Source organism: Vespula pensylvanica, chromosome 18, assembly GCF_014466175.1.
Source record: "Vespula pensylvanica isolate Volc-1 chromosome 18, ASM1446617v1, whole genome shotgun sequence".
Taxonomy (NCBI): Eukaryota; Metazoa; Arthropoda; class Insecta; order Hymenoptera; family Vespidae; genus Vespula; species Vespula pensylvanica.
Window position 1 is genome coordinate 23,247 of NC_057702.1, and position 11,095 is coordinate 34,341.

General features: G+C 29.0%; 1 protein-coding gene across 4 annotated transcripts; it reads left to right on the forward strand.

Moving 5' to 3' along the window:
* The first annotated feature begins 13 nt into the window (after positions 1-13).
* LOC122635325 (endoplasmic reticulum metallopeptidase 1-like) lies at positions 14-6,209 on the forward strand. 4 transcript variants are annotated; one of them, XM_043825416.1, is made up of 16 exons: positions 14-103; positions 182-352; positions 453-738; positions 850-1,402; positions 1,497-1,624; positions 1,693-1,824; positions 1,904-2,024; positions 2,113-2,418; positions 2,527-2,756; positions 3,005-3,185; positions 3,301-3,485; positions 3,630-3,785; positions 3,871-4,076; positions 4,191-4,303; positions 4,378-4,553; positions 4,623-6,209. In XM_043825416.1, the coding sequence occupies exons 3-16, from the start codon at positions 736-738 to the stop codon at positions 4,785-4,787; spliced, it is 2,655 nt and encodes an 884-aa protein (XP_043681351.1). In that variant the 5' UTR covers positions 14-103; positions 182-352; positions 453-735; the 3' UTR covers positions 4,788-6,209. The 4 variants fall into 4 exon arrangements, with proteins under 4 accessions (XP_043681351.1, XP_043681354.1, XP_043681353.1 ...); XM_043825417.1 differs by lacking the exons at positions 14-103; positions 182-352 and having other exon boundaries at positions 384-738; XM_043825419.1 differs by lacking the exons at positions 4,378-4,553; positions 4,623-6,209 and having other exon boundaries at positions 19-352; positions 3,871-4,018; positions 4,191-4,283.
* Positions 6,210-11,095: the final 4,886 nt, after the last annotated feature.

Genomic DNA, 11,095 nt, shown 5'->3' on the forward strand with positions numbered 1-11,095 from the left:
ATCATCAAGTATACTAAACAAAACCTCTATCTCTTTATGAACCGTACTATGTTGTTACCGTCAAGTGCATGAATACCTAATGATAAACGAATGTTATCGGGAGGTATCTCCTTTGCTAATATCTATTCGTGATCTTTGGAAAAGCTAACTGAAACTTAATTTATTTTTTTATTAATGTCAGTGAATGTCGAATATATTCTTTTCTCTCCAAGGAACGATATACTCGTCGGCGATGCCGAATATTTACCATAACCTAATTTAAATTTATACATGCGACAGCAGATTCATTAATATTGAATAAGATTACATAAAAAAGAGACTAATAACGATGAGATAATAATGAAAAAAAAAAGTACGTATCATTCTAGTAAGATTAGATATAATCGTCATTCACCTTTGCATCTTTATAATAAAAAAACGACATTCTAATGTACAACTATTTAATTCCTCAGTTTTGAATAATCGTGTCACAGAAAAATAGAGTATAATTTAAAAAGTTGACTTTGTAAATGAAAATAACGAGAAGAACTACCATCGACGAAAGAAACAGTGCGTGCTTTATAACTTTTTTTCATTTAAAAAGCACAAAAATTGCTTTCGATGCGGTATTATGCAGTCTGCAGAGTAACGTGACACAATTTCGTTCGTGAAATTCTTGTTATATTTCTTTCAATTTTTTCTAAAATTTTCTTCGTGCGATACGATACGTTCTATATAAATAAAAAATAAAACAACATGGTAAGGCTTTTTTTCATTTTTCGAGCACTTTAACGAACATTATAGATAATATCATTTATTTATTTTTTATTTAAAATTAGCAATTTTTTTGAAGTATAAAAATATATTAAGTTTCAGAGAGATGGGGTCAGATTGCGCCAGCATACTACACGCAGATATTCAGATAGTAATTCACAAGAGAATAGAATAATTTCTAAGACAAAAGATATACTGCCAAATGAAACTCCACATCTTTTTTTTGTGCTTACTTTTTTTCTATTTTTATCTTTCATTATTATTGCGTTAGAGAAAAATTTACCAGAACCATGTATGATAGAAAATGAAGAACTTTATCCCGGTAGATTTATCGCAGAGAGAGCCCGTAATCATATAATAAATCTTACATCTATTGGTCCACGAATTGTTGGGAGTTATGAAAACGAGGTGTTAGCTGTAAAATATTTAACAATAGCAATTAATGAAATAGTTAATAAGGCGCATGAAAATCATAAAATTACACTTGATATAACAAAGCATAGTGGATCATTTCCATTGAAGTTTTTAGATGGCATGACAAATGTATATAGAAATGTTCAGAATGTTGTTGTTAAAATTGGACCACATAATCCAGTAAAGCATAGTTTATTGATGAATTGTCACTTTGATACCTTTCCAGAAAGTCCAGGTAAATGCATTTCATGTAACATAATAACGTTATTTCCAAGCGAAATTGATTTATTTTTGATATATCCAAAGAATATCATGGTATATAACGATAGGTGGTTCCGACGATGCTGCTGGATGTGCCGTGATGTTAGAAATATTACGGGTAATGGCTTACAGTTCACAGTTGTTAAAGCATAATATTATATTTTTATTTAATGGAGCAGAGGAAAATCTATTAGAGGTACTTCCAGATTAATTTAAACTTAAGCAAAATTAAATTTATAAAAAGATATAATTTTTATTTCATAGGCTTCACATGGTTTTATAACGCAACATTCTTGGGCTAAAGAAATCAGAACTTTTATAAATTTAGAAGCATGTGGTGCAGGTGGTAGAGAATTATTGTTTCAAGCTGGTCCTGATACTCCATGGATTTTGGAGGTATATATATACAAATTCATATCTATTTGTTTCATGTATTTTATATATTTGATTTTATCACTACAATTCTTTTTCTCAGATCTATTCTAAATCAGTTCCATATCCATTTGCATCATCCTTGGCTCAAGAAATATTCGAAAGTGGCATTGTTCCTGGAGATACTGATTTCCGAATATTTAGAGATTTTGGAAATATTTCTGGTAATATATATATATATATATATTTTTTCTTATTTTTATTTTAAAAATATAATCAACAAAGTATTTACATTTAATATACTTTGTCCAGGTGTAGACTTTGCTTGGTCATCTAATGGTTATGTTTATCATACAAAATTTGACACAGTAGATCAAATACCATTAGGATCTTTACAGAGAACTGGAGATAATATTCTTGCTCTTGCTCAAGGAATAATGCTGGAGGATTTTATGCCAGATAGAACATCACAGAATGCAGTAGAAAATATTGTATTTTTTGATTTTTTGGGTGCATTCGTAATCAGATGGCCACTGTATATTTCAAGTACAATAAATGTTTTCAGTATTTCTATAGGAATATATTCTGTATATATGAATATGCAAAATGCACGCAGAGGTAAATATGAATATCTGTGACTATGATTGACTATAAGAGTAGAAAAAGATTTTTTATGATATTCTTCTTTTCTATATTAATGATATAAATTTATATTTTATTATCCAGATGCCAAAAAGTTCACATATCTAAAGCATTTATTAATGTGCATCGCTGTTATTGTTAGTTCATGGCTCCTATCTTCATTTACATGTACAGCAATTGCACTAACTCTTACGAAATTAGGAAAAGTTATGAGTTGGTATGTAAGACCAGCATGGTTATTCTTTTTATATGTTTGTCCAACTGTTTTCATGTCAATGATTTTATTCTTGTACGTTGGAACTCAACAAAAGAAGGTAAATGACTGATTATGTATCTATCACATTGTATTTATAATGTTTTGAATTGTGATCATGCTATTATTAATGGATAAAAGTAATATTAGTTAAAAGTAAAAGCAACTAAAATATAATTAAATTTCCAACTAATCTACATTTTTTTAAGATTTTCAATTTTACGGAAATTGTATAATATACATAATAGTATTTGTAAAAATTACAAAAAAAAAATATATTGTATGTATTGAATAATTTGAATTTTACAGGAAATAAATTCCATGTGGATTTTATATCAAATGTATTGCGATGCATATTCTGTTATATGGATGGTAATACTTCTCTTGTGTGTTTTACTTAAGATAAAATCTGGTTTTATACCTTTACATTGGGTTTTTTTCCCTGCTATTGGAAATATATTACGTCTTAATTTTTTCTACAAATGGAGAGGTATCGATTTATCTTAAATTATATCAATTCTTATTATCGAAAGACATTTTATTGTATAAAAAATATATACATATTTCTATAATATATGTACATATGTACACATTTAATTCCATAGGTTGGAAATGGCTTTGTTACCACATAGGCATGCTGACTTTACCCTATATGCAATCATTTTATTTAACAATTGGTGCTTTGTATCTTTTTATTCCTATAATGGGACGTTCTGGCGGTAGCCTTAACTCTGAAGTTGTTATAGCCAACATATTGTCATTATTATTTTGCTTATTATTTAGTTTTATGGTAAGTTAATTTTTATTATATTCCAATTTTTATTATATTCATTATAATTTTTTATTACATAAATAACTTTTTATAAATAATGAAAATGCGATTTTATTATAGTTTTTATATTATATAGTATATTTTTTCAAATACTGTTTTCAGATGCCTATAGTAATTTTAATAAAGAATGCAGAACGGATTATAAGTGTACTAACGGGAATATTTTTGATAGCAATTGGTATATTAATTTTAACACCTCTTGGTTTTCCTTATAGTGGCAATCCATTATCCCCTGCACCACAACGTTTTATGATAGCGGTAAAATCCAGAATATAATTAAGTGAACATTATTCACATATACATTTGCAATATATTAAAGCATTTCTTATTTCTTTATGTGTAGCACACACAAAGACAATATTACAATTTTAATGGTAGTCTTAGATATTCTGGAACAGGATATTGGCTGGTTGACTTAGATATGAATAGTCCTCAAAGTGTACAAGCTATGGTACCAGAAGTTAGTGCTATCACACCAACAATTAAAGATTGTGAGAAGGAATTATATTGTGGTTTACCATATTTAATGCCAGTTACAACATTTTTATGGTAAACATATATCCATATATTTTTTTAGGTAGTTCGTGTTATAAATAATTGTTATTATTATTAGTTAAAAATTATCTTTATAAGAAACTCTTTAATAAAGCTATGATCTTATAGGAAGACTAGTTGGATATCAGGACCTGCACCATTTATAAATGTTCCAACAAAATTAGATCTTATATCAAAAATTACTAAACATAATGTTACAAGCTTTACCTTTAATGTAACAGGTAATAGTATAACATTTAGAAAAAAAGTTGATATAAATTTGTGGTACAATCTAAAGAGAATTTATTATCTTTAGGTCCAGATCATATAGGTATAATTCTTTCTCCATATAAAGATGTCCATTTAGAAAAGTGGAGTATATCAAACAAGGAGCCATTAAAGGGTCCTATGTGGAATGGCAGAGAAACTTATTTCATTTATTATGCTTGTGCCTCTGACTGTATTCCTTATACATTTTCTATTGAATTAAGTGTGAGTCTTTTATTAATCAATTTAATTTTTTCTAAAGTACTTTTGTATTCATTAATTAATATATTTTAGGTATATTCTCTAAAAAAAGTTCCTTCTTTATCTATTGCACTGGCTGGTCATACTTTGCATGGAAAACATCAGAGATCCTCGAGATTTAAACAATTTTTGATTCAATTCCCACCATGGGCTGTTATAACACCATGGACTGCAACATATACTTCCTGGGAATTCTAATAGATCTAGATTTTGATCTATCCAATTAATTGAGAAAAGATCATAGTGATATATTATTTAACAATAATATATATATATTTAACAAACAAGCTATGATGGCAATATCATAATGCAGCGAATGCATTTACTTTGATTGCTTTTGCCTAGATAACAAAAAAGCCTAAGAATATGTGAGCATCATTTCATAGTTTATATACTAGTCAAAAGATGAAGTTTGAAAATAGAGTTTATAATATTGAGATATATCATTAGTTCCTTTTATTTATCTGGAATAATATATCACAATGTATGGTATGTGAAATGAAATAAGTTAAAATAAATGAAAATTAATCAGTAAAAGCAATTATTTTTAACATTTATAAATTAGTAAATTGCCAGATTTTAATGATACACTATTTTTGAAAAGTCGATAGTAAAAACTGTTAACATTATGTTAAATTTATATTGTATAATTTTGTTGAAAAAACGATGGACATCTAATAATAATAGATAATTTAATTAAAAGTTACTTCATGTTCGTAGATATGTTGTTTATAAATTCTATGTTGTACGATTTTTGCAAAAATAAATGCAAAAAAAAATATTACGCTTAACGACGGCACGGAATGTATTCGTAATGTCATATGTTTATTTATTTTATTATATGTATTTTTTTTACCATTCGAAATATTTTAATACGTTTGTATACGACATACCTGCTGTAAACCGATACGTTTATAAGTTATTATAAGATCGGGAATAGGCGATATCGCAGGTCTCTCTTGTTTCGTAAGAGATGTGTCAATATTGACATACCGGTATAGTATAAGGCTAGACGATTTTCTTCGTTAAAGAGAGTTGCAGCTTTCGTCTTGTCGTTGCATCGATCTTTAAAGCACATTTAGCGATAGTGTGTAATTAAGAAAATGGTTACGATTAAGTGCTTTTATCGACAATTTGTCGAGCCGTCTACTATCTTATTTTGGTTTGTAATTCATTCTTTATGTAAACATGCGAACATTCTTTCTTTTAATTTATGTGAAAAATTAGATATAAAGAGATAACGATTATTTCATCGTTTTTATGGGACAACATTTTACTAATAACGTTAACTGTGCCAACGTATTGGCATAATGAAGTGAAAACAATGTAAACTCGTAGATTTTACTAATTAAAGCGTTGTTCAATTAAGATCTAGCTGTAAAATACTTTGTTGACTAGGAATATACCAGGTGTAACTTGTTAACGTCTACACCCAAATCGAAGTTAATTATTATTTAAATTATTCACACTCTTGCAACAGATAATAACCAGTTATACTACAAATATCCCACACATGGCCGCGATTTCTTAGAAAAAGAAATTTTAATTAACATTTCACGCTTGTTACCACCGTGACCTGATATTGCGCTTGAATTTTGAATAAAATTTGTTAGTAATTTACTCTTGCTGTGTTTCATCATTTTTATTTTGTTGCTATATGTACCTGATAAATCGAATAGTTTCCGAAACAAAAAAATATTCATTTATGATACTTTAATGTCCTTCGACAATAAGTATAATTACAGTTGAACAACTTACATGTACAAAATAAATGAAAACACACGTATCTTTTGTTGAAGAAAATGTCCGCTACCTACATTTCTTTTTTCACTCTCCTTCGTTTCGTACCGAGTTGTAATCGTTTGTCTTTCAATTAGTATCCTCTCTCGTAGCAATGCTTAAACGTGCCTATCTTATTTGTACGCTCTACTTTTCTTTCAAGTTCTCTTTCCATTGCGCGTCCATACGTAATTAATTATTTTTCGAAATAAGATACACATTCGACTATTATTTCATAAAAATTCTTCTGATATATTTGCTAATAACATAATATATTTAAAAGTTTATTTATCAAGTAGCTGAAGATAACAGAACAATAAATTTATAGAAAACATTCTCTACGATATTTTTCCCTTAAAGAGAATATCATTCGTTATTTATAATGGCATAAAGAAGTAAACTTTTTACGGACGAATTACTTTAAAGTATTCCAAAATGTTTGTATCAATGGGTATTACTAAGTTTCATTAGTTTTTACAACTATTTAAGACAGTTTTACGAAATAAACAAAAAATTAACTAATGTAGTTATACAATCAGTATGATAATCTCTGGCACATATTTCACTATGGACATAATAATATATAGAATTTAATTTTTCTCATTAAGAAAACTTTAAAAGCACAGTAACGATCCGATAGTTGAGAAAAGTAATATGAAATATTTGCTCTTTTCTATTTTTTATTTATTTATCTTTTATTTTTTAATGTAATGCACGTGCATTTATGTCGTAGAAAAGTTGGGGATCCCAATGTTCGAAACCGGATGGAAGGTACACGTAGGTGCGTTCCATAGTTCTTCGTATAAGTGCGATTTTCTACAGTTTTATGTGTCCATGAGTGAGTGTGTGCGCGTACGTGTTTCGCGTACTGATTAATTATTCTCCGCAGGTTTCTTTCTTCCTCCTCCTCTTCTACTTCGTCACTTGAATACTATGCCAACGACGGCAACGACCACGACGGTAGTCCGTCATTGTTATAAGTCACCAAACCTTCCGGAGACTTTCTCTGGAAAGATGCATGATCGTCCTCTCATCAGTTTTTTATTTAGTTACCATCTAATACAATTTGCAGTAATTACATTTCAGTTAGATTTACTTAAGTCAGAAGACAAATATTTTTTATTTAATCGGCTCTTTTGCAATCGTGCTTAGAAAGAAATTAGATAAATAAAATGATTTACGTACGTATGTACATACATACATATATATAAGAAGTTTAAGTCCTGTATGTGAAATTATGTATGCGCAAATTCTTGTTATCTAATTTGCTAAATTTGAACGCTGTTTAAATCGAAAATGAAGCGATGTACAGTGACATAATGAGAAATATTCTTTTCTAATGAATCGCTTTTAATTTCTTTTTGTTATATCCGATTGATATGCAGAGTAATTGTAGAAAAGTAGTGCGTGTAATTACGTGCAACCTATAGGTACATACAATAAGTATGATGTCACCGGTCTACGATCAGAATTTGGTACACGTGAACGCGTGATGCGCATAAGAATTTCTTCACACGACGTGGCGGCAATTCTGTCTAACGATTTGGTAGCTCGATTCTTGCCCATATCCGGCTATAGATGGTCACATATGAGTCTGTTGCGCGCAACTTGTTCCTTGGTAGCGGAAGTCACGAAGCGTTGGAGACTACTGGCGTTGATACTCGAAGAATTCACGCACGCAAGCACGCATATGACAACGTATTTCTCTCTCTCTCTCTCTCTCTCTCTCTCTCTCTCTCTCTCTCTCTCTCTCTCTCTCTCTCTCTCTCTCTCTCTACCTGTATCGATGCATTTCTTTCTCTGTTTTTTATTCACTCTCCAAATGTGATCTTTGGAAGCAAAAGCAACGAAAGACTCATCTTCCGTTTGGATTGCGTCTATCTTCTCCTATTCAATCTTCCCGATGGAAAGACGATACCGATATATTTTAGCTGTAATTTATAAAATCATAAAAGATCATAATAATAAGACAAAGAATCTAATATTGTGAATAGAAAAACATAGGAAACGAGGTCCGTTAGGACCCAAACGATCTGTTCCAACCAATGAAACGAAGAAACACGGAACTTCATCCCCTCTCGACATACATCAGCATCGTTCTCCTCTTACACGCGCCCCTTGCTTTACGTCTTTGAAGGTAAGAACTTGACGCTTTCAGTTCTTTGGCGAACCTCGAGCTTCGTGGAGGTGTCTTTGAAAATAAATTTACCGTAGTTACGATCATCGCAATAGTTTCACTTGTAATTATTGCATTTGTGAATTTCAAAACATTTTTATTAATAATCTTTTCACGATCCTAAAGTTTTGCCTCTGGTGATTTATTCGTCGTTCAAAAGTCTAATGCGGTGATAAATGTCTGAAAATGTGAATTTGCTATTAATAGTCATTACCGAGGAATTTAAATATTCAGCTGCTACAATGTTAAGTATTTCTTTACAATATCTAAATTAAAAATCAAGTTTTTAATTTTTATTAGGCATCTTACTGGAAATAAATAAAAACTGGGCGCCTGGAAGGCAAGATGTCGGCATAGCTGATGAAATTCGATATTCGGCTGTGTCACATCCAGCCAGCCAGCCGAACGTTCAGATATCGTCATAAAATTCACTATGTATTTGGAGATAGAAGTACTCTGCAGATAGAAGAAAAGTAAATGTTTAAAAATATAAGGAAAAAAATATGTAATAACATGTTTTCATTATAATTTTCAGTTATAAATAGTATCTATATTATTCGTTTATATCTATAAGAACATGATAGGAGCATTAGTGATATTCGAACTGTTTTATTAAAAATAAGAAAAAAAAATTGCGTTAATGAAGAGCGTTATTATCAATAATGTTAGCAGAATTGCTTTTGTCTTTTATACAAAAATCTCGTATTTTTTAACAGAAATTTCTCTTTCGCTTTTCCAATTATATCTATAAAAATAAATATAATATGTTAAATTGAAATTTATGCATGATTACAAACGCAAAATAGAGCTGTCATAACAATAATAACATATGAAATACAAATTCTACTATTGATGTGAAACAAATCGCTATTCTTTCTATATATTGTTATGATATTAGATACTTTGATTTTTATAGAGAGACAATTATATTTACAACAATAATAATATTTTACAATATGTTTTAGGTACATACTGTGCTAGATTCAAGACCACAATTTATTTTATAAATATTTCCTAAATATTCTATCTTATGAAGATTGAACAATTTTCCAATGAACAATAAATTAAACAATAAATTGCACAATAAATCGAGTAAATTACTATTGATTAAATACATTTGTTCTTGAGAATACATTCTTATGAATGTAAGAATTATATAACTGATTTTATAATTAATTATATTATATATATAATTATATTAAAATGTATAATATATATATACAAAGTAATATAAATTATATTAATATATATATATATATATATATATATAAAGTATCTTTATACCCAACACTTCCTAACTAGTGTAACATTCGTGTCTACATATATTTAATTACTATCTACTTGTGGAGGTGCTCCCCATAATTACCTATGTATCTCAATTAGGTTATAAAGATATTCAGCTGTAAAAATACTTTACGCTATTTGTCATTTTTTAATATGTCGTATACAATTGTAACTAAGAATAAATAATAAATTTTATAAAAATTACGTCTATTATAATCATTATATAGCTACAAATGTTCTAACATTATTTATAAATAGTAGGAAGCAATAAATATTAATAAGTCTCTTAGTAAATAGAGAATAAATAAAATTAAGATAACGATTCCTTAGTTTAACAACAAAGAAAGATTGTAAAAGAGAAGTATCTCCTATTCAAGATATACATTTTTCCAAGTTCATTCTCAAAAATTTAAGTATAAAAAATGTTCTATAGACTTTATGAAATGTTACAGAACAATAAAATAAAAAATATATGGTAATTAAGAAATAAATTGTTATTCATTGTATAACGTCGATCTGTTCAATATATCTTTATATATGCATAATAACCAACACCCTATAGACTCAAAGAGGTTTCTTAACAAGAGCATGGGGCAATAATGGAGGTTGATAGCCACCTGTAGAAATTACTGTTGGATATGTTAAATGGTACAAATATCCACGCTAAATTTGAATTAATATGGAAATAACTACGCCGATACAACAATAGAACGTATAAAGTATTGTTATTTAATTATTTGGAACTTTTTATTACACTTTTTAATAGGACATTATTTGTAATAGATTAAAGAACATTTCAAGGTACTAAATATTCTCCATTTAGCATGAGAGCCAATATGTCGAATTAGCGCTCGACCTCGTCTATTATACTGTGTTCCTATTAAAAATTTAAAATTTTTGCGTCAATACAGTATCTAATTTTAGACGTTGGATCTCTCTTTCACTTACTTTATATCTCTTTCTCACTCTCTCTCACTCTCTCTCTCTCTCCCTCTCCCTCCCTCTCTCTCACACTCTCTCATTCTTTCTCATGCTCACTCTCTCTCTCTCTCTCTCTCTCCCTCTCTCTCTCTCTCTCTCTCTCTCTCATCTCTCTACGCGTACGTGATTTCATGCTCCGTGTGAATTCATCATATATATATATATATATATATATATATATGCATACAGAATGCATTGGTATATATAATAAATTTTGATAATTAATTTCTCAATCATTATAAATTATTTATTAACTTTTATGAGCTCGTATAATTTCTGAGAGTCC